This window comes from Diabrotica undecimpunctata, chromosome 9 (genome assembly GCF_040954645.1).
Source record: "Diabrotica undecimpunctata isolate CICGRU chromosome 9, icDiaUnde3, whole genome shotgun sequence".
Taxonomy (NCBI): Eukaryota; Metazoa; Arthropoda; class Insecta; order Coleoptera; family Chrysomelidae; genus Diabrotica; species Diabrotica undecimpunctata.
In genome coordinates this window covers 134,255,708-134,281,038 of record NC_092811.1, presented here as the reverse complement: position 1 = coordinate 134,281,038, position 25,331 = coordinate 134,255,708, and the positions used below count along the sequence as shown (strand labels likewise).

The 25,331-nt window shown below is 35.0% G+C and overlaps 1 protein-coding gene across 1 annotated transcript in view; it reads left to right on the top strand.

The window, feature by feature from the left end:
• Positions 1–16,555, top strand: part of LOC140451527 (uncharacterized) — a 31,422-nt gene extending 14,867 nt beyond the window's left edge. Inside the window, exons 7-11 of the mRNA XM_072545384.1 lie at positions 294–752; positions 4,338–4,630; positions 4,686–4,863; positions 12,464–12,751; positions 16,265–16,555. Of these exons, the coding sequence (XP_072401485.1) occupies positions 294–752; positions 4,338–4,630; positions 4,686–4,863; positions 12,464–12,751; positions 16,265–16,492 (1,446 nt within the window). The 3' untranslated portion in view covers positions 16,493–16,555. The remainder of the gene's footprint in view (positions 1–293; positions 753–4,337; positions 4,631–4,685; positions 4,864–12,463; positions 12,752–16,264) is intronic.
• Positions 16,556–25,331: the final 8,776 nt, after the last annotated feature.

The following is a 25,331-nucleotide window of genomic DNA, read 5'->3' as shown; positions in this document are numbered from 1 at the left end:
TTGTTGTAAGATTTTGTTCTTCACAGAATTCTGCTAGAATATGAACGACGTTTCTACGTGTGTTTCAGACCCCTTTTAGGGTAAGATTCTTTTTGGTACCTATTGTTTTATTTGTATTTTCTCACCTAATTGGAGACCACCTTCATCCTAATTTGAAGGCCACTTGTATAGCTAAGTTGGTTCTACTTTGCAGGCCATCTTCCCTAGTTTACTGTTTAGTAATCTAGGTCACATGTATGGTACAGGTTATTAATGTCAGTTCTTACTGGCTACAACTTTTGTTGTGTTTATAGATATTCACGACGCAAAATCCACATTGGGAAATGGAGTGGCTGAAAGATCGGGAAAAGTCCATGACCAGAAAAAGAGATGAAGCTTCTTCCTCTTCCGATTCCGACGACGATTCTTCTGGCCGGAAATACAAAAAAAAATCTAGCGAAAGTTCATCAGCCAAAGAGAAAAAGAAGAAAAAGAAGTCGAAAAAGAAGAAAAAATCAACGAAATCTTCGGATTCCAGTTCCAGTTCTTCGAGTTCAGATAGTTCGGATAACGATCGTTCTAAGAGTATCAGAGTCGCCATGCGAAACATGAATAACCTTTCGGAAAAATGGAGTGCGCTAGAGAGGATAGTCGAAGAGCACAAAAAGAAGGATTTAATGGAAAAGGAGGAAAAGGAAAAGGACAAGGTTCCGGATTCTTCAGGGGATAACCTGATCAATCAGTGGATGGCAGTATCTGAACCTCCAGCTAAGGTTTGTGTGGTGTTGATGTAGGAACAAAGTGGGTTTCGTGGCCGATTAAGTTCCATGAGATTTTACATATGTAATTTGATCCGCCGAATCCGATTCTTCAACGTGATCATGCGAATTTTTGGGCAGGAATTTGTTATTAATAATTTAATTGTCTAAATGCTTATAAATATTTGCCCTTTTTTTAAATCATGTTTTGTTTCTTTAAAAAAACAAATCAAACAAACTTTGAAAAATTAAAATCGGTCCATTAAGCCGAGATTGCAAATTTATTATTGCAAATATATTAATTAGTCATCACGATGCCGTTAATGTCGAAAAAACGATTAGTATGGCTTTAAATTTTGCGATGCAGGAGTTTTCCAGTGCATGGAATGTCGCTTAGTTTTAACATCGTATTTGAATATCCAGGTTTCATCGCAAGTGATGATGTTTTCCATTAATTCAGACTCTTCATGTAGCCTCTCAAGAAAATCTGAGCAGATCTGTTGACGGATGAGCTTTTGGTCATGGGTCAAATTTTTGGGACCAACTTCGCACAGACTTTCTTCATGTTCAATTCGTTACAGTTTCTTTATCGGCGTTTACAGTCTCAGCAATCATCCGAATGCTCATACGACGATCTCCGCGCACAATTTCATTTATTTTGGTCACTGTTTGCGGAGTTGAAACAGAGACAGGTCGACCTGGACGTTGGTAATCTTCGGCGCTCTCTCGGCCTTCAGAAAACCGTTTATACCATTCGAAAACACGCGCACGAGATAGAGAATTCTCACCATAGGCCCCTTTCAACAAATTATAACACTCAGTCGGAGTTTTTTTTTTTTATTTAACGAGAAATTTCACATTAATCCGTTGCTCATGTTTTTTGTCACACATTGTTATCGGCACGAGAACAAAACACGGTCTTTTCTAACCTCTACAGAAAAAATACTACTATAGCGACAAAAACGTGTCTTCGTACTGAAAGAGTAGACACTTCCAGCTATCCAATGCTGCATTCGTTTCCCACTCTTAGCCTCTAGGACGCCTTCTGAGCGCGCAGTCGCGCTATTTAATACCGAAAAATCGTTATAAACAAATTTGATTGTTTGTTTACACCTAAATTGTAAACTTTAAACTAATATAACTTTCTCAAAAATTGATAAAAGTTAATTTTTAAAAATTCATTTTAAAGCTTATAATCATAGCTTTAAAATGGGGTGCTTTAAATCCTTTTACGTTGAGCAAAAGCAAAGTTATAATCAAAAATCTTTGATATATTTGACCGATTTTAATTTTTTAAAGTTTGTTTGGTTTGTTTTTTTTTTTTTTTTAACAGAACAATATTTGAAAAAGGGGTATATTTAAACAATATACAGTGCTAGTCAAAAGTCCGTTCCCCACCCCCCTCGTATCTTTTAAACGGTTTTACTTATATTAGTGAAATTTGGTGGGAGGTAATAAACAGACGTAGGCTTCTCAACTAGTCATGAAAGGTGACGTAATAGTGACAGATGACGTTACAGAGCCACTGTGACAGATAATTTTAAATAGCACCTCATGTCAAGTGATACCTTTTTTGAAAGGTATTGAAAATACCTATTCAGCCATACTAATTTTATTTAAGTTTAAGCTCATTTTGATGAATAAATTAAATAAATACTAAAATTGTAGGTTAGCATTTAATTAATAAATATTAAAACCTCCGCCACTGGTTACTTGTCAAAAAGTTGACATTTTTCAATTCTCTAATTGTTTGTAAGTCAACATCAACTTTTTTGACAATTTACTAGAGGCGAACGTTAGAATATTTATTAGTTAAATGCAAAACTACAATTTTTTTAAAATACCTATTCAATCATTCTAATTTTGTTTGGATTTAAGATGATTTTGACGAATAAATAAAAAAAATAAACATTAAAATTCTGGTTTGACATTTAATTAATAAAAATTCTAACGTCCGCCTTTGGTTATTTGTCAAAAAATTTGACGTTTGTCAATTCTCTAGTTGTTTTTAGTTTGCAAAAGCGTTTATAGCTCAATATTTATTTTCTGTGTCTACTTAGTTTAGTCAATTCTCTAGTTACTTTTAGTTTGCAAACGCGTTAATACCTGAATATTTAGTTTCTGTTTCTGTCTATTTTAGTCAATTCAAGTTTAGTCAAGTTGTTTTTAGTTAGTTGTTTTTAGTTAATATTTAGTTTAAATATTGTTTAACGAGACGTTTAAATTTTTACAAAGGCAGAATGGTACGTACTATAGCCGACAAAGTAGCAGCTGTATAAATAATTGGTGAATATGGAAATAATTTCCATGCAGCGGAACGTCTTTTTAATGAGAGGTACCCCGATCGCCCTACATCGAGAGCTTATTTGAGGAAGCTTCTTTGGAAGTTTAAACAAACAGGTAGTGATAAAAATGCCAAACGATCTGGTCGACCAACAATTAGTGACGACAAAAAAATTAACATCATTTCAGAAATGGTAGTGAACCCTACTTCTTCTACAGCCCAAATTGCATATATCTATGGAATCAGTCAAAAGACAGTAAACCGAGTGTTGGCTGAAAACAAATTTCATCCATACAAATTAAAAATTGTGCACCAACTTTCAGATGATGGTCCTGACCGAAGACTAGAATTCTGTGAAAATATGTCCAATAAAATTAACAGCCCAATTACATAAAAACAATTTGTTTTAATAACAATACTACTTTTTCTCTCAATGAAAATGTTAACACACAATGTGAGGTATTGGAGTGACACAAATCCTCACTTCTCTGGTGAAACACATACTTAATTTCCAAAAAAAAATGAAAGATGGTGTTCCTGCACACCATTATGGTGTAGTAAGACGTTACCTAGATGTGGAATATCGTGGTAGGTGGATTGGACGACGAGGTACGATAGAATGGCCAACTCAGTCACCGGACCTCACACCATTAGATTTTTTTCTGTGGGGATACTTGAAATCTAAAGTTTACACTACAGCAACGACAATATTGACATTTTGAAACAACGAATTGTTGAAGAATGTAGGGCAATTTCCCCCGACACATTTGAACGAGTACAGCAAGAGTTTAGAAATATGATGCATTACTGCCAGGAAGTAGATGGAGCACATTTTGAACACTTACTATAAGAACTGGTTGTTAAATATTTATCAATTAAATGAGAAGCTACAATTTTAGTATTTATTTAATTTATTCATCAAAATGAGCTTAAAATCAAACAAAATAATTATGACTGAATAGATATTTTCAATACCTTTCAAACGAGGTATCACTTGCCATAAGGTCCCATTTAAAATTATCTGTCACAGTGGCGCTGTAACGTCATCTGTCACTATTACGTCACCTGCTATGACTAGTTGAGAAGCCTACGTCTGTTTATTACCTCCCTCCAAATTTCACTGTTATAACAATAACCGTTCAAAAGATACGAGGGGGGGAACGGACTTTTGACTAGCACTGTATAAACATTTAAACAATAATATTGTTAATAACAAATTCCTGCGCAAAAATTCGGATCAAAAACAGTAGTAAAATCTCACGGAACTCAATCGGCCACTAGACTATAAGCAATTTAATAATAATAATCGCTTTCAGGAACAACTTTTATTAATGTCTTTAAAAGATCGAATGCGTGAAAAGAAAGAACAAGAGCAAATGCGAATTACGGAACTAGAGAAACTTCGACTACAGAAAGAGCAAGAGGAACTCGAGCGTTTAGAACGGAAAAAACGTGACGACAGACGTGTTATAGTCGAAGCCGAGATACTGAAAAAACAAAGAGAACAGGAAGAAATCCAAAAGATGAAAGATATTCAGCTTAGGTTTAAAGCAAACAATTACCGGAAGAGAAAATCTCGATCGCCTATTGAAGAAGAGGTTTTAGAGAAGTATGATACTTTTCAGCGTGTTTATTTTAAGTTTCTTTAAACGTTTTCTTTGCAGTTACGAAAAGAAGGAGAGGAGTTCGCACGAAAGTCGAAGTATGAGCAGGGACCGAGAAATCGAAGAAGGTAAAAACGAGGAAGTCGATAAAAGAAAACCTCCTGGACCGCCGAGTTACAAAAAGTTGCCCTTTATAGGGCGCATGCCTCTGTTCAAGAACAAATCCAAACAGGTTCAAGTAAGTTTTTCTCCATTTATATTGTAACGATTTTATTATCTTTTAATTTATAATTAAAATGTTCTAACACGTTGTTTATTTACTCTTTATTTACACTTATTTTAATTTATTTATACCATCACTATTTACATTAAAACGTAATTTATGTACAGTAGAACCTCGATTATCCGTCAAGACACCGGACTAAGGGTATGACGGATAATCGAGTAGACGGTTAACAGAACAGTAAGAAAAAATAAAAATTCATAGTGTAACTCTCAAATTTCATTTGTATGTTTTATTTGATAATATCTTCTTCTTCTAATGCCGTCAGTGGCGGCTTTTGGGGGTAGGCAGGATAGGCCGGGCCTACCCAATAATTTTAAGAGCTTTAAAATTGAAAAACATATATTCAAAAAGTATGTTAATGCATGTAAATAAATTTTAAATGTACTAAATTACTCAATACATTAGCGTCCGTTAAAACAACTATGTTATTATATTACCACAGAAAGCATCGAATCGTATTCAGACATTTTAAATATCATTAATCCCGATCGGAACTGGCCGACCCAGCTCACATAAGATCCCCGTACAAGAAGCGTTTGAAGTTAAGCAGCTTGCCGGACAACGATTTATATTGTCGTGTTTATGCTTGCTGTTTAGGCACCAGACGATCGGGCCTACACCGACCATCGTTGTCCCTTGTAACGTAATAATTATCGAATTGTAATATAAATTTTCTTTTAAATTATGATAAAAAATATGTAGCATAAGCTATAATTGTAACATATTTTTAAACAAACAACACAATTGCAAACAAGTGCACGGTTGCCCAAATAAATTTTAAAAAATTCGTAAAATTTGAGGAAAAAAAATCACATTTGCGTGATTATTTCTATATCGCCTGATTGTATGCAAGTTATATATGTGAGATTGTTTTATAACTGATACATAAAAATGAGTATTTATGACGCTTTACTGGGTTGCAGTAATAGTAATGTTAATAGTGAGTGTTTGAACATTGTTGTTTCACTATTGGAATCGCCATTATCTAGAACTGAAATTGATAGAAAAAAAATTATTATGAATGAAAGGCCTACTCCAACATTGCGTATATTGACTATATTGTTGGCCGTGTTTGTTATTTTCTAATAAGAAATGTGTATGGAATTGTGAAGGATCTTCTTCTTCTTCAAGTGCCCTGTCCGTTGCGAACGTTGGCTATTAACATGGCAATTCTGATCTTGTTTGCGGCGCTTCTGAATAGTTCGACCGATGTGAGCCCGAACCACTTCCTCAGATTTCGAAGCCACAAGTGTCTTCTCCTGCCTGGCCTTCGCTTACTGTCTATTTTTCCCTGGACAATCAATTGCAGTAGACGGTACTTATCGTGTCTCAATATGTGGCCTAGATATTCAAGCTTTCTTTGTTTAATTGTATTCACGATTTCTTTCTCCTTTCCGATTCTTTGGATTACCTCTATGTTGGTGACATGTTCGGTCCAGGATATACGAAGAATGCGTCGGTACACCCACATTTCGAATGCTTCTAGTTTTCTCGTGAGCGTCTCCGTCAGCGTCCAGGCCTCCACACCAAACAGTAAGATCGGAAAAATGTAGCATTTAACTAGACGTAGTTTTAGGGGAAGAGACAAATCCCTGCTTATGAGGAGTTTTTCATATTGCTAAATGCTGCTCTAGCTCGTTCTATTCTCGCCTTAATTTCTGTGGCCTGTTCCCATTTTGCATTTACGTTGGTGCCAAGGTACACATAAGATTCTACATGGTCAATTAGTATGTTACTTATCCGTAACTGTCGAGCAGGCTCTTGCTTCCTGCTTATCAGCATTCACTTTGTCTTCTTGAAGTTGAGGCTCAGGCCGTATTCCTCACTAACTGAATAAACTCTTTCCATTACCTGCTGTAATTCGTCTATGGTACTGGCAAGGATCACCGTGTCGTCGGCATATCTTATATTGTTCGTTAACTCGCCGTTTATTTTTATGCCCTGATTTGCATTTTCAATACATTTGTTAAATATTTCTTCGGAATAAATATTGAATAGGAGTGGGGATAATATACACCCCTAACGGACACCTCTTTTGATCTGCACACTTTCAGTGAGTTCGTTGCCAATTTTTGCTCTTGCTGTTTGACCCCAGTATAGGTTTGCCACAATTCGAATGTCCTTGTCGTCAATACCTGTCTTTCGCAGAATATATATCAATTGTTCATGATTGACATTGTCAAATGCTTTTCTAAAATCCACAAAGCACAAATACACGTCCTTATCAACGTCTCTACACCGCTCTATAAGCACCTGGAGAGCGAAAATTGCTTCTCTAGTTCCAAGTGCTTTCCAAAAGCCAAACTGCGATCTATCAATATTTGACTCGCATTTATCATATATTCTTCTATGAATGATCTTAGTGAACGCTTTAGTGACATGATTGATCAAGCTTATAAGCCGGTAGTCATCACAGATCTGGGCATTTGGTTTCTTCGGGATTGTAATAAATGTTGACTGCAGCCAGTTCTCAGGGATTTTACCGCTATTATATAATATGTTGTTAAAAAGTTCAACTAGATTATCAAGGAACTGTTTGTCTGATTTACATAGGATCTTTAATATTTCGCAGGGTACATTGTCCGGACCTGCTGACTTATTGTTTTTTAGTGCTTTGTGAAGGATACTTTGATTTAAAAAATATGTCTGCCTCCTTAAAAAATCATTCCAGTTGCAAGGAACATTTAAGTAATTTCCTGTCCTTTAAGGATGTACAGAAGAGTGCGTTTTGTGTTCGCGATTTGCTAGATGAAAAATCAAAAATCGCCAAATTAGATACAACGCAGAAGTTAAAATGAACAGAGAAATCATTAAAAAATTAGTTAGGGGGGGGGGTCATGATCCCGTGACCCCTCCCTCTGGATCCGTCACTGATTACACATAGCTATATGTAATTTGCTGGCTTGGCCTACCCAAAATTTTACCACACCAGCCGCCACTGAATGCCGTCTCCACTAATGAAGGTTGCCTATAATCATTGCAAATTCATCTCTATCTTTTGCTTTTCTTAAGAGCGTCTGTGTGTTTAACCCGCCTCCAGTCGCGAATGTTTTTCAGTCAGGATGTTTGTAGTCTACCAGGACCCCTTTTTCCTTCGATATTACCTTTCATAATAAGCTGAAACAACTCGTACTTATCATTTCTAAGTATGTGCCCCAAAAGTTCTTTGTCCCTTCCCATTCTGTGCAACACCGTTTCGTTCGTAATATGATCGGTCCATGGTATCTTCAAAATTCTCCTAAAAATCCACATCTCAAAAACTTCCAGTTTTCTCATTAAGTCAACATTAACAGTCCAGGCTTCGACACCATAAAGAAGAATAGAGTGGATATAACATTTTACCATCCGATATCGGATTTGCAGATTTAGTCTTTGGTTACTCAGAAATTTCCTCATTTTCGAAAAGGCTGCTCTTGATTGCTCTATTCTTGAGCGAATTTCTGATTTCGGATTCAGATCTTAAGTAATCCAGACTCCTAAGTATTTCATTTTGTCCACTTGCTCAATGTCTTCATTTTTTATCTGGATCCTTGTAATGACTTTGCCGTTCTTACTGATAACTATGGTTTTTGTTTTCTTTATGTTTATTGTTAACCAAACTGTTCTCCAATATCACAAATTGTGTTTAGTAACGTCTGCAGGTCTGTCTCACTTTCATAATAACTGTTTCGTCAGCATAACGGATGTTATTTATATTTTCACCATTTATCTTGATCCCTTCTGTACAGTTTTCAAGTGCTTGCATAAATAACTCTTCGGAATATATATTAAATAGTAATGGTGAAAGTACACAGCCCTGTCTCACTCCTCTACTTATCTGTTGCGCATCGGTGCTATTTCCATCTAATGTTACCACAGCCTGTTGGTTCCAATAGAGATTTCTCAATATATTAATGTCATTTTTGTCGAGTGCTTTTCTCATAGTCTATAAACGCAACGAAAAGATCTTTTTATCGGTGTCGATATTTTTGGGCAAGAGTTGTGAAACTATACAGAATTTCCACTGTTCTGAAGCCGTTACGAAAGCCAAACTGTATATTCGCTTCGCACTTTCTGAATATTATTGCGTGTATCTAATATAATCATATCATATAATCTTTAAAAATGTTTTTAATAAGTGTGACATTAAGCTAATTAATCTATAGTCATTACAGTGTTTGGGGTTCTTAGTTTTTGGTAGCGGAACAAAGGTCGATAGCAGCCAGTCTGTAGGTATCTCACCAGATTTGTACATGTTGTTAAAGAGTATAGTTATTGCACTTAAATTGTCTTCGTATATAAGTTTAATCAGCTCGATATGAACTTCATCTGACCCAGGGGCTATGCCAGATTTTGAGTTTTTTATAGCATGTTGGACTTTTGACATGCTGGATTTTAATATTATTGGAGCTTCCTCGTTATCAATTTGTGTTGGTTCCGTTTTTGTGTCCATGAAAAGATCTTCAATATATTTAGTCCATACTTGTTTTATTTCAATTGGGTTATTAATAGGTTTATTGTTTTTGTCAATTAATCGGTTAGGTGTGTTTGTTCGTGATTTTCCAGATAATTCACTTTTGTGTGTAAATTATAATGATCATGCTTTTTCTGCAATTTTTCCACTTCGATGCATGTTTCCATCATCCACTTTTCCTTAGCCTCTTTTATTTTGTTCCTTATTAATTTATGTTTTTCTCTGTACTTATTTGGGTTTTTGTTTCTATATTTTCTTCTTTGTTTTATGATTTCCAGTATTTCTTGAGTCATCCAAAGTTTTCGGCTTTCTGTTTTCTTTTGTAGAGTTTCTTGTGTGTTTTTATAACATAATCTTTGATTTTGCTCCACATAATGTTCACATTCTCAGTGTTTTTCATTTCTGATGTTAATTTCTTCATTTCTTGATTGATACAAGTTGAAGCTTCAGCACGGATTTCATTTATCTTCAGTAATTGAGTATTCACCTTAGAACTTTTGGATTTTATTATCTTTTTTACCCTCAGTTTCATTTTTGAGACAAGGAGGTTATGGTCCGATGGGACATCTGCTCCAGGAAAAGTCCTACTTTTTGTTAATTATTTGAATATATAAGAGGGATTTATGTTTGTACAGTCGAATCAATTCGATTTAAAATATTCCGAAATCTTTGTCTGTTTCATTGTTACTTCACATTTTGCAACGGCTGAATTTCTTAATCGACGTAACATCATCAAATCTACCTTATTTTGCTTTTGCTATTCTTGCCGAGAATACCACTCAATAAATTGTTATATGTGCGATGCAGCTTCTCTAGCTTCTTTACGCAAATCTTTGTGAGTTGCAATAACATCATCAACATCGCCACCGTCAAAGTCTATTTCAGGTTCTGAATCAGTTTCGCCGGCCTCTGTTGCCATTTGAACGATTTTATCATCTGTCAGCAATCGATAGCCGTTTCCATTTTCATCACCAATTAACCATTCGTTTATGTCATCTTTAGGCAACGAAAACGAAACAGTTGATTCAGTCATATCTTCATTTGTTACCGCATAACGCTCGCCTGTCAGGGGGGCATTTTCATCTTGAGTTGATTCAGGCCATAATTTATTCCACGCTCTTTTCAGCGTTACTTCCTAAACATCAGCCCAAGCATCCACAGTATCGTTGACTGCGTGTTTTAAATTGTATGCTTTTCAGTATTCTGGCAAAGAATATTCCTCTTCCATAACTAGGTTTTGTATAATTTTTTTTTCTGTATCTTCTTTTGAATGTTTCAAATACCGATTGATCCATTGGATGTATCAATGATGTTATATTCCCAGGCATAAAAGAGCACGTGATATTTCCATCGTCACTTCACAGCATACCGGCTCCGGATAGGCAGGTGCATTATCCAAAATGAAAATTGCCTTTGGTGGCAAATTTTTTGTTTGTAAGTATTATCGAACGTTAGAAAGACAAATAAACAAATTTTGGTTTGCAGTACACACCTTTTTGAACCAGTTAGCGAATATTTCCTGAGACATCCATGCATTATGTTGTGCGTTGTAGTTAACGGAAAGCGCGTTCATATTTATGTCCTTGAAACAAAGTGGTTTTTTTGCTGTACCAATCAATAATAAATGAAGACGATGGTCACCACTTGCATTTGAACACATCGTTGCTATGATTCGTTGCTTTTGTGTTTTAAATCCGGGTGCATATTTTTCAGACAGTGCAGCTAGTGTTTTCGTTGCAATGCTTTGTAGTTTAAACCAGTTTCATCCGCATTGAACACTTGATCGCGTGTCAAACCATATTCATCGATCGTAGCTTGAAACTTTCTTTTATATTCGTCAACGACTTCAATACTTGCGGCGCTCAATTTTTCACCTTCGATTTTCAGTTCCCGTGTACCGTGGCGATTTTTGAACTTTTCCAACCAACCGCTGCTTCCTTTGAATGAAGGATCGCCATTCAATATCATGTTGAAAAACAACGCTTTTTCGGCAATAATTGGTCCAGACAAAGGAACACCTTCGCTTCCTTTTTGAACGAACCACAAATACGGAGCCGTGTCGAGTGATTCATTTGTGGTTTTTCTCGTTGTCTTACGATGTTTCACTCGGCCATCCAACGATTCTATTTGCGAAGCATACTTTTCAATTCCTTCTGCATTTTTCTTTAAATCATTGATTGTTGTTCTCGGAACATTATACTTTTGGCTCAATGCGACAGCTAAAACACCTTTCTTTAGTTCTGCAATATTTTTTTTTCAATTGACAAAACAACACGTTTTCTTTCTGAGGCTCCAGATGTGGAAGGCTCCATTTTTCAAAACTTGATTGATCAAACGACTAAGTGACACATTCAATGTTCGAATTTGAATCAAACTGAATTATGGTGACACACAGATATTGACTGTAATAATTATTGAGCTGTGCATTTTTATTTTCGGCTTGCGATTTAGATTTATATATATTCGGTAAAAAAACCGATATTAAACGCAATATTGAATGGGTCTGTATTGACTTTTGGTGGCTGGCCTATCGCATGGGTGATTCTCTAACATCCATTCTTTATAAAGTGGATACAATTTGGGTGTTAAAAACTCATCAAAATGCATCTTAGTTGTTCTTTTCTTGCGTAGTGGGATTGTTTTGCTGGAATAGAGTTTATATACGCACCAATGGAATTTTTAATATTTTCACGTAAGTACAGCGTTTGCTCTGTTCTTATGGTGACCAGGCATATCTCCAAGTATAAAGCCTTCACCTTGTTGACTATCAATTTTTTTTAATAGCGTAATTAATCACATATCTGTTATGTTAAAAGTGTCGAAAAATGTTTTTTTACAAACTTCGGTGCTTCTGAGTCGCTATTCTGCTAACTGCAAATTATATTCATATGTCCTATGTCTTCTTGAAGTAAAAACTGTCCCAAACAGTAGAAGTGTCTTCGGTATTTCATACTTGCCTGCCAAGTGATAAATCTCTCTAAAACAGTCTTACAAATGATTCTCGATTGTATGCCAGCTGCATATTTTCCTTCTACAAGTTCACAGAACTTCCCAAACAACTATATCGACAGATACGAATACATCTTGTTTTATTTACAGGAAGAAAAAGAGGAGCCGAAAGAAATTAAGAAGCAATCCTACGAACCGCAAAGGAAAACCCGTTTCGAACCCGGAAACCTTCCGAAAGCTTATATCCCCAAACCCGAAGTCGTCTGTTTCCCCAAATTATCTTCGATCCCTCCCTTGACACTTCCCCCTCCACCGCCGACCGTCGATGAATACGTCGCTATTCCAAAAGCGCCGAAAATCAGTGCGGTGCCAAAAAAGAAAAAAATTCCAAAAGCGCCATCTCCACCAAAAATCGTAGAGACTTTCAATGAGGAATATGTAAGTTATTTTTACCTTACCTTAGTTATTTACAATAGGTGTTTTCCTTAGTTATTTTATAAAGTTATTATAAATATTCCTGACATCGACCTAGACGCTTTATTACCTTTCAGACCAGGATACTAACTATTTTCCCATGGCACTAGTTAATACAGGTATCTTACAACTGCTTTTGATAAATTTACAGATACCGAATAACTTGAAATAATGAAGATTTTGTGCAATTTAAAAAACTAAAAGCCAGGGCAAAATACGTGCTAAAAGAAAGCAAGAAAATTCCATGGAGAGGATGCAACACCCCTTCTGCCCAAGTATGGACGAAAATACATCAAATGCAGGGTTGTAAGACAAGTTTCTATATTCAAAGTATAAGTTATCAAAACATCGTTATCAATGACACACAACGAATTTCTAATTCACTAGCTGATACGTTTGAACAAAAATCCAGAAGACAATACTCACCTAATATATCATCAGGCACATTAACTGGAAAGTTCTCTTCAATAAAAACTGCACAAGAAATCGATGTTATTAACACACCATTTCTGGTTAATTGGTCTTTACCAAAGCCATCTAATTAATTTAAAAAAACACACACACACCATTTACCTTAGAGAAACTATTGACGGCACCGATTTGTGGAAAAACATAACCTCTGCTTCAGATGACCTTACTTTCACATTCTTAAAGAAATTATCCACTCCTTGCAATATTATTTTATTAAAATTTGACAACGGTATTTCGAACAGTCGGAATTTTCCTGAGCGGTGGCGAGAATCATATATTATTCCAATTAAAAAAGTTCATAACCAAACACAAAGTTTATCTAATTCATATAGGCCAATATCCCTGACCGTGTCCAAATTAATTGGATAAAATGGTAAACAAAAGATTGGTCTTTTGTTTGAAAAAAAAATAGAGTTATTTCACCGGCACAATCCGGTTTTAAATCTCATCGTTCTACATCAGATTATTTGGTAATTTTACAATCACATATTTTCGACTCTATGACCTGTAAACAAGATTTATTAGCAGCCTTTTTTGATGTCGAAGCAGCCTTTGACACTGTTCCAAAATCTGTAATACTCCAAAATTATCAACAATGTGGACTTGGTGGAAACATACTACTTTGTGCAGAATTTTTTAGATGATAGAACTTTTAAAGTTATTTTAAACGGAAAGCTGTCATCTACTCGTATTCAACATAATGGTGTACCACAAGGTTCTCTCTCAACGTTATAAGTACAACTTTGTTCAGTTTGGCTTTTAATGATGTAGGTAAAAGGGTTCATCTCCCAGTTAAATACACATTATATGCTGATGACCTTGTACTCTTTTGCAGAGGAAAGCATGTCGAAACAACCCTTGATAATATAGAAAGGTGGTCGAGGCATATTGGGCTTTCCTTGTCATCTCAAAAAACTAAAATCATGAGATTTAGAAGAAAAACGACAAAAGATAATCCAACTTTGACATACAACGGAGTATTACTAGATGTTATTGATCATCATAAAGTCTTAGGACTAACCTTCGACTCCATACTTACTTGGCATATACATATACAAGAAACGAAAGGCAACTGCTTAAAAAATATTAATATCCTAAAAAGTCTGGCATATTTCCAATGGGGAGCTGACGAAGAGATATTGCTTACAGTTTACAGATCCATTATTCGCTCCAAAATATACTATGGTAGTTTTGTCTGTATGTCTGCCTCCAAGTCACATCTGAAAGCTCTTGACTTCGTACACAATACGGGTCTGAAGTGCCTTCAGATCTAGCCCAGTTCAAAGCATGTACTGTGAAGCTAACGAGACGCCACTCTGGTTAAGGAGACATCGTCTTTTGTCATATGCAGCTACCTTATCAGCCAATCCACAAAATCCAGTCTACCAACTACTTATTCAACCAAATAATATCATTCATCACTCTCAGACCACTAGATCTGCCCAACCTCTCTCTTGTATACTAAATTCTCTTCTCGGCGGTTTCGATTTTGCTGCAACTTCACCCGTTCATATCTCCACACATTCTCTGTGACATAAACAACCTCCGAATGTCAATATCTCCCTTTGCTCTTTCAGTAAACATGGTACTCCTAAAGCTATAATTAAACAATCGTTCCTAGACATACCTAATCGAAATCAGTTCCATAAAGTTCTTTATACAGATGCCTCTAAAAATGATGTAGGGGTGGTTAGTGCTGTTGTTTCCTCTTTCAGCTCTACAAAACTAATCAGACTTTGTAGTGTATACACTGGAGATTTATATGGTATCGTCGAGACTGTTCGTATGTTGAAACCAACCGACCGCAATATAGTGATTTGCACAGACTCCTTATCATCAATACAAGTAATTAAAAACATGTTCTCAGATCATCCTCTGGTAAATTTAATACATGATTATATAATAAACTTACGGACCATGGAGTAATTGTGACTATTGTCTGGGTACCTTCACATGTAGGACTTGTAGAAAATTAGGCTACAGATTTAGCTGCAAAAGAAGCTTCTACTTTGGATATACCCATATCAACTATCCAGCTGCATGATGATATTAAAAAAATGTTCAAAAAGCGTTTATATGACAAATGGCAAGCTAATTGGAACACAACTCCGAGTCACTTACATGATATACAACCAGGTATACCTTCCTTAGAGCTATCACCTATGCCCAGAAGGCACAAGGTTATTCTAAGAAGATTAAGAATTGTACACACTCGGCTTACACATAGCTTTCTCATGGCATCTAGCGATCCACCTGCTTGTGGCCATTGCAGCAGCCCCTTAACCGTCAAACATTTCCATAAAGAATGTCCATATCTTTCTACTAAAAGAAAACAACACCAGTTGGGAGATAATATACAAGAAATGTTGAATGAAACTGAAAAATATGCAAGTCTGTTTAAATATTTAAGAGACATGCAAGTGTTTTATGAACTTTAAAGTATAATTATGTATAACGGTTAAATTTTTAAAACTGTATCCTTATATTATATTAAACTGTCATCGTCAATGACCTCGTCGTCGAGACACGTTAATTCAAATAAAAAAAAGTGAAGCGATTTTACTATTTCAAAAACTGAATTCATAAATTCAAATTTATAAAAGTCGCAATATCTCCGGTTCTAATTAACGAAAATTGGTGTTTTTTTTTGGGATAACTCGTGACATAAATCGCAAAAATGCCTTTAGTTGATTTGTGAATTTTTTATTTGACCGAGTAATTTGTTTCAACAATTTAAAGTAAATATTTATTTTACAAAATTTTACTTTTTTCTTATTATTAGTAGTAAAAAAAGGTTATGAAATGATAAGCAACTTAAATATTTATGTATTATAGTTATAAATAATATCTTTTAACAATAAATTTAAGTTTAAAAAGTGACAAAAATTTACTTCGAATTTAACACAATTGGGAATTAAAGTTTTTTTATTCTTCGTGATATTCGCTTCATATTTATATTTATTAACCTTTTTGCAAAGGATCATATCTCATATCATTCAATTTCAGGATCTGTACGAAACAGGAATGCCAAATTCAAACATGATGAACGAGTACTATGCCAATTATACGAATAACCAATACGAACACTGTCGTACTCGTACCCTCACGTACACGTACCCTCAGGAAGAGGTACCACTGTCACACTCCATGCCTTTGCAACCACCACCTTTACCCGATGACGATTTGGCTTTGTTGGGAATATGTGCGGACGATATGGCCGCGCAATCATTTTAACTAGGATTTTTTTTATTTAAAGTATTGTGAAAAATTAGCAGGAAATACAATTATAAGTTATTATTAATTTTCTTTAATCCCTATAGACATAATTTCCTCCCGATACCATTGCATATTATGAATGCTATTTCTACTTCGTCATAGTGCAAATAACTGCTCAAAGATGAGCAGTTTGTTGAGTACTGAAGAAACAGTAATTTTCATTAATATTTAAGCAAATAGCACTGTAATGGACCTCTAATAATTTGACAAGCAAGTTACGCCTTTACTAAAATTTAAAATTTTTTAATTAAAGGCGGTTAAAAGCTGGTTATGGACTCGTTTTCCAACGAAAGGGTTGGGGTTTCTGGGAATAGAACTCAGCTCTGCCAGTAAATCCTACTCTCACGTCCTCGAAGACATATATGTCGCGTAACTACCGGGTATATGACGTACAATGGATGTGCGTTATATAGCAGCGGAGAGAGGGTGATAGGCGAGTTTCTGGCGACTTAAAACTGGAACATGTCGACTAAGGAAAGAAACCCCAACAGAAAATCCTGGTCCTCCAAGCTTGGGGGTTAGAGCGATGGGCAGTCCCTCATTATCTGGACAAAACTCTTTTGACTAAAAATTCTAACGCAAAACCTCGGAATATGGATGGAAACTTACGACGACACCTGGCAAAGAAAATGATTTTGAAAATTGGTACTTGGAACACTCGGGGCATGACTCACAAGACAACGGAAATTTTAACTGAAATGACGAAGCAAAAAATGGACATCATAGTGCTCTCTGAAACCAAAAAGAAAGGCCAAGGAAATGAACAGATTAAAGACTTACATTCATATATAGTCAGGAGTAGAGAAACACGTACACGCTAAATCAGAGGTCTCAATTCTTGTAAAAAAATGTATAAAAGACAATGCGTACATCTCTGAAAGAATTCTGACAATAACTGACACATTGTATGGTATCAAAACAATAGTCTATGCGCCAACAGAGATTCAAATCAACAAGTTAAAGATTCCTTTTATGAAGAGTTATCAAACATTTGTGATAAAATAAAAAGTCATCAAAAAATAATACTGTTAGGGAACCTAAATACCAGAGTAGGTTCTCAAATAGACAATGACGTGACAGCTTAATTGAGTTATGTTAACATTTTGGTTCAAAAATAATGAATACCCAATTCCAACATGAAGATATTTATAAATACACTTGGGAATGACCTTCACTCCAACAGAAGTTGATCATAAACTATATAATAGTGATACAGAAATAAAAATTAAAGTGCCAAGACTGCAGAGTAAAAAGAGGATCTAACTGTGGGACAGATCACTACTTTCTTTTAGCTAATCTTTTGTGCCCCTTTAAACAATACTACAAAAAGAACACCGAAAGTGAGAGAAACATTACTACACAGTACAAAACGGAGAGATATAAATTGCACGAGGAGCATGCCTTGGACCGGGAAAATTGGCGGAGGAGAACGGGAATAGCTTCTTGGCTGCTGCCAAGAATTTAACAGCCGTTGGTTCTTCTCCACTCCTTTGTTTCAGCTTGTGGACAATTTTTTTTGATGTCCTCTCTGTCTCCCATTTTCCTCTACTATACATGTTATTTGAGATATAGTCCCAATTCCTCCATTTTCATCTTCTTCCACGTATAATCCGGGGAAGTCTGGGTACCTTGCACTAAAATCCCCCTTCACTCTTGCGTCAGCATCATCCTCTGTTACCAAGATTGCCACATCGTCCGGTGACTCCAAAATTCCTTTTTCACAGATGGTTACCTTATCATAAACCTCCTCTGGTCATTCTTGATCTAGTACATCACTTATTTCCTCGGTGCTTTCTGTCGTTCCATTTTCTTATATAGTTCTTCAATCCTTTTTCTTTGTAATTCTGGGTTCTCTTCCCAATTTACTTCTACCTGGGTCCCTACGCATCTCGTAGTTGTTGCTTTAGTTATTTTTGTTTGTGTCCCTATTGTTGTTACGCATCTTCTTATACCTTCCCTTTTTTTAATATCTTCTGTAGCACTATACATTAACTCTCTAATGTTTCTTTCCATTTCGCACCTAATCTGCCGTACCTTTGTGACTCCCTGTTTGATCTCATTCTTTGTATTTGTCACCGCCTTTGTTAGGTTCACTAACTCGTCGATGTATCCCTTCGTTTTGGACATTCCTTTCTCTGCTTCACTTCTTTTTAAATTGATCTTACTTTCATTCTTATTTCCACCAGCTCCTATGTCTTTCTCTCCGTGTGATTTGCTCTTCTTTTTTCTGTTAATGTTGGTCGTCCATTCTCTCTCGTCATTACTATAACCCGTTTCTCCTCCACTGTTTCAGCTATGTCCTCGTTTTCCCCTTTGGCTCTTCATTTTTCTCCTCCCGACTGTCCTTTTCTTCCTCTACCGCTATTGCCGCCAGCCTCTCTTCGCCTATATCCTCCATAGACTCTCTTACCTCTATGCTTACCTTCTTTTTATTAAATATTTTTCCATTTTTCTTCCCACGAGTTGGGTCGATTCTTCAGTCCAGCGGGGCAATGCGCCCATACTCCGCCAAGGCTATAATCCCCTTCGGTTCGCCTTCTCCTTAGGGCATCGCTTGAGAACCACTTTTCCCCTTGGGCCATGCACCCCTTCGGCACGATGGTGTTACACCTTGAGGTTAGGGTTGTGATATATTAGAATGATGCATAGCCGCATGTTCTACGCATATCCATTTGTTCTCAGTGGTTTTTTCCACTGGTTTTTGTATAAGTGGAGGTTTTCTCCTCGGGTATAGGTTTGGGTATCAGGGCGTGTATGATGGTTAGGGGTGGGTGTCGTATAATAGTTTTTGTTATCACACAGGGACAGGTTAGGAATTTGGGTAGCGGACAGCTGCTCCATTTAGTCTACTTTTACGACAAGCAGGAGAAGCTGTGACTTGAGCGGCCCGCCTTCACACGAGGTAAATACATACCATCTGTTACCAATTATATTCTGCTAACATAACAGTCGTAATTATTTGGAGTCCATCTCATGTTGGTATAATGGAAAACGAAAAAGCAGACCAAGCCGCTAAAGCAGCATGTTCTTCTGACTCAGCCTTCAAAGAGGTCCAAACTCACACGGATCTTAAGATATTGATAAAACAAAAAATCCTTAGCTCATGGGCAGACCTGTGGAATAAAACAAAAACTATGCTGCATGACGTTCAACCCAACTTATCTCGATTCAATATGTCCTCTATGAATAGGAAAGAAAAATCAGTTATTCGCCGAGTACGAATAGGACATACACGTCTCACACATGGATACCTTATGGCATCAGAAAATCCTCTAGTTTGCCATTACTGGAATACCTCCCTTTTCATCAAATAAGTGATAATGGACTGCTGTCAGTATGATTCTTCCAGAAACAAGCACAACCTAAAAGGAAATCTGGAAGCCGTTCTTAGTGTTCCGAACCGTTTTGACAGTGTTCTTAAATTTTTAAAAGAAACATGTTTAATTCAGCTATTATAAATAGCCCATAGTGATAAGTTTTATTGTTTAACTTCTCCACAAAAAAAAAATGTTCATATCAAATGCTTGGATATAAAATATGTATAATGTTGTTAACTGTACCCCTGTCAATGACCATCAGCTGTCGAGCAACGTTAATTATAAATAAAAAAAATTACTAAGACAAAAGTGAAGTTAAAGATAATGTTTTTGATCTTATAAATTTCATTAAATCTAAACATCATGTTAAAACTTAAAGTATCATACTAGATAATAGAGGTGAATTCTCATTAAATAAATTTAATAAATCAAATAAATTTAATTGGTATTTAGTTGCAGTACAATCAACCATACACTCGACAACAAAATGGTACATCTGGAATATACATGTAAATATTTATCTAGTATAGAAAACATCTACTTTAACAGCAATAAAAAAGACAAAACTTACCTTTAAAAAATCTATGTAGACTCTGTTGGTGAGTATCAGCATTCATTACTCGTAAACTAGTGTGCTTCTCTGCATCCTTTCAACCATAGTTCGTGTAAATCACTCCGGACATCTTCTGATCCCGGCGGCGACCAACTCATTCTGACATATATACACACCATCAAAAACAGTTTCTATTAGTTATCCATTAAGTTGTCTACAGGAAGAATTTTGATGATTCCTAATCAATACTTATGCCTCTGTTAGTATGTAATTTTCTTGCATGTTAGCGATACATGTTTCGCCTCCTCTTCATTGATCTTTTTTTATTCTACTTCTTCATTTCCACTTCCTTCTTCTTACCAAAATTCGTCTTTTAGACAACTTTTTGGAATTACCTGGATCAGCCTCGAACAACTTACCAAAGAGTCTCGAAAGACTCGCAGATTAGTCACGCTTATTGACCCAGAAACTGCTAATGATCCCATCTAACAGTTATCAAAATCGCACTCTAACCCTCACTTTGTGGAGTCCCTATCCTTAATAAATATTTCAAGTTTTCATCTTAAATTATTATATCAGTAATTTTGTATTGCATTTTATATTATGTCTTTAATTAAACTATTATTAATTATATTTTATATTAGTATTTAAACTTTTATGTATTTGAGATCTCCACCACAAATATACTCTTACCTTTACCGATAAAAACGACCTGACACGGTATTGGAGACACGATACTATATGCTGTAACAAAGAGAAGATTTGTTAATTTTTACAGACATTTTGCATAAGTTAATTGTTAAAAAGTTGAAGGGGTTATCATCAAAGAATCAAAAACAGGAACAAATTTATGAAAAATAATCCAAAGTTTCCAGAAGAACTATTTTGTTGGGGTTATCATTACTTATTAAGAAACAAAATCATAGAGGCTAGGTGAGCAAATGGATGAACAAGTTGCTTATTTTACCAGTAACTGGTGAGCTGAAGTCACGCAGACTCCCAGTACTTTAAAAGTTGTTCTAACTTTTTCCGGTGACCTTGAATCTTTCGCGTACTCATGTACCGTTCTCGTCATAAAAAACTGGTACAACTCTTATAACTGGAAATCGTGTTTTTCAAGTTGTGTAAGTTGATCTTTCCACATATATGTGATTTTAATTTCTAGGACAACGTACAACGTTGCCAGTTCAACGAAATATTGGATCAAATTAGCTAAAAGGAGGGCTGTGCGACAGACACATTATAAAATTACAGTAGATGCATTCCAATGTTCCCTGTGCCAATACGCTACGTTTAAAGATCAATTAAACATTTTAGGCATTAACGCAACCCTCTCTCTGGTTATTAAATTTATTAGATACGGTTTTTTGAAAAAACTTTAAACATTTTTAAACGTTCTTTTTTATTTAGATTTGGTGCAATTCCGTTATCTGTGATGGCAACAACGAATTGATTCACGAACAAATCTAAACACAGGTTTACATTGGGAAAAAAAAGTGTACCAGTTTTATATGACGGGAACTGTACCTTCAAGTCACTATTGGTAGTTATTGGTATTCAGAGGGTATTGTGAACACCTCACCGTTAAGGTAAGTTTGGTAATTGTTATAAAATTAAAGATTTTTATGTAAAACCTGTTATTTTTAGAAGAATTTGGTTCCTAGTACATCAAAAAAAGTTAATCATTAAACAATAATTTTGAAAGTACTGTTTTAAGATGGCATAATGAGGAAGATTCTGACTTGTCTGATATAGAAGATGGATATGATATCGAAGAAGAACATGGATATCGACCTTCGAGTGAAAGTGGTGATAATGAACAATCTTTTTCAAATGAAGAAAATATTGATGAAGAATTAGACCAAGAGAATGAGGATGAAATTGAAAAAAAGTACTATTATGGGAAAAATCGATAAAAGTGGGTGGTAAATGAACATGTAAAGAATGTGCGAACTCCATAACATAATATAGTCTCCTATATAACCCTACCAGGATTAAAAGGTCCTGGTACTCTAGGAGATGAAGTCACTCCAGAAGATATATGGAACCTTTTCATCTCTGAAGCTATGATAAATACTATAGAAAACACTGAAATTTTAAAAGACTCTTTTGTGTTAGTGAAATTTGAGACGAACAACCATTAGGTAGTCAAAATTTTAGAAATTGTGAACTCATGAATTTAAAATTTCATATTTGAGAAGAACTACGAAAGTTTCCAATTCATTTTATTCTCCAGATGTTCCTGATGATATTCATGTGGGTTTGAAATCTGATTTTGTTATGTTATTGCCAGCACCTATATATACAAAAAACAAAGGACTATCTTGCTATTATAGATTTGGTTTGAAGTTTAACAATTTTACAGAGCAAATCAGAAACAACATATAGGTACAGCAGAATGGATGGGTATTGACCCACAAAACAAACAGTCAGTTGCAAAATAAACGAAAAAAAAGAGTCTAATATTATATTCTTTGACAATATAGAGCTAATTTTATTGCCGAAACAGGTAACAAATGTAAAATAACTATAACGAAGAAGAAGAACAGTAAGAATGAATGTTATTGTACAAGAAAAACGCAGAAGTTATTACACGAGAAAAGCATTAAGAAAATAAACATCAGGTACATATAATTGCTCTAAAATTAATGTTAAATATTAAAATAAATTGAATAATACATTTAATATCACATAACTAACAAACAATCAATTTTTTAAATAGTTTTGCTTTGATTTCTTTATTTTCCTTTTGTAATATAAAGTTCTACATTAAGACCTACTTTATTCTGCAATAATACATACAAATGGCACTAAAAAAGCGAGAGTCAATGTTTTTAGAATGCATTTTTATTTGAATCGGACGCATTTCCAGGAATCGTACGTTTGCTAGACTGCTGCACGTATTATTGTATAAAAAACTGTAATATTTGCAATGACATTTAATAAAAATACAAATATATTTCAATAAAAATTCATTAATAACGAAATATGATTATTTTGTAAAGCTAAATCGTGTATTTATCAACGTTTTCAATAATAAAAAGTATTAATATGAAGATAATCACCAAAAATTAATAATTTAATACTAAAATGTTCTCTAAAATCAAATATTTCAATAACTTACCTATTAGAGAATCAGAAGTAGATATGAATATCAAAAGCCACCAAATCTTTATTCCATATAAACATAATATGTATTACCAGCAACTATTAGTGTTATTTCACTACATTTACTCCACTTTTCGACCCTTATAACGACCCAATTTACTCATTTTATTAGCGCATTTAGCATAATTAGGAAACAATCGCATGTTATTGTCTTTTTACTACTTAATGTACTACAATTTCACGTTTTAAAAGAACCCGGTTACTTTTCAAATTTAAAATAAATAATTACCAAGATGTCGGAACGAGTCGCGAAAAGAAACCTGTAACTATCTAGGTACCTTACCAAGCGTGGCGATCGAATGCCTACACTTGCCCTTGCTTATACTCGGTACCCGAAGAGAATTTTGTCGAATGTTGATGTTCAATTGTTTCTACCAGTGTTCACTTTGTATTTTTATAAATTTTTTTATATGCATTATTTAGGGCGATTTTAGCGAATGGGTAACAGATAATACATTCGAAAAATATTTTTGCGAAAGATAGATGGCGGTAGACGACTTAGGTGTGTTTTATGTGTATGCAAAATAATAAAATACTAACAAATTAATTTTGTTTTTTATATCTTCCTAAGTAATAAAATATATAATAAAGGTAAATAAAAATATAAAATTAATACTTGTAATTTCTTAAAACATAGATGTTTTAGTCTATAATAGATTTTTACAGAAGTCGGCAACCAGTATATCGTTTGTGTTCATCCTTGTGTCATTCCTCTTTTTCTTATCTGCATGTAATCTTATATTTCTACTATCTCTGATTTGTTTGATTTTGATTGTTTTGTTGGTATTATTTATTAATTATTAACATGCTTTTCGTTTATATCCATCTTCATATTTTCTTTCTCTTTCGTTTAAATCTCTGACGGTTTCTTCAGTTTTCCTTGGTGTCTTGCATTGCATTGGTTCTGATCTATGGATTTTTGAAGATTTTTTGTTCATTGTTCTGTGTTTTTCAATATTATGTCCATTATATAACATAATAGTGGATTAAAACTATCTTCTTGCTTTATACCTTTGTGCATTTCAAAACTTTCCGGAATTGTTCCATTTAGGAGAACTTCGGCCACTTTTTGTTATATAAGTTTTTTATAATTTCTCGTAGAACATACTCAAGGTAACCTGGACCTCTCCTGATGGAAGAACAACGAGTCAGATTGATCACTTCTTAATAGATTCAAGGCATGGAACAGACGTAATAAACTGCAGAAGTTATAGAGGCGCAAATATAGACTCAGAACATTGCCTAGTGATCTCAACATTGAGGGCTAGAATTTCAAACACCAGTAAAGAAAATAAAATGGATACAAAAAGTGAAATGTGCAAAAGCTGAGAGATGCGACAATTGCAGAACGGTACTCGGAAAACATTACCAACAGGCTAAGGAATCAAAGTGTAAATGAAGAAGGCCAGACAGATATAGACTCCTACTGGACCAGAATAAAGGAAGATATTGAAGCAGCAACGAAAGAGGAAATAGAAACAGAAATTTGTGCCCGTAAAAATCATTGGTTTGACGAAGAATGCAAGAATGCAACAAAAGAAAAAATGAAGCCTACAGAAAGATGCTTACCCGACGAACTAGAACAACTGAAGAGAATTACCAGACAAAGAGAAGAGAAGAAAAGAGGATACACAAAATAAAAAAACGAAACCACCCAAATAAGGAACTTAAATATATAGAAAACCTCAACAGAGAGAAATTATTCAGAGCATTATATAAGAAGGTTAACATCAACAGACAAGAATTCAAGGCAACCACA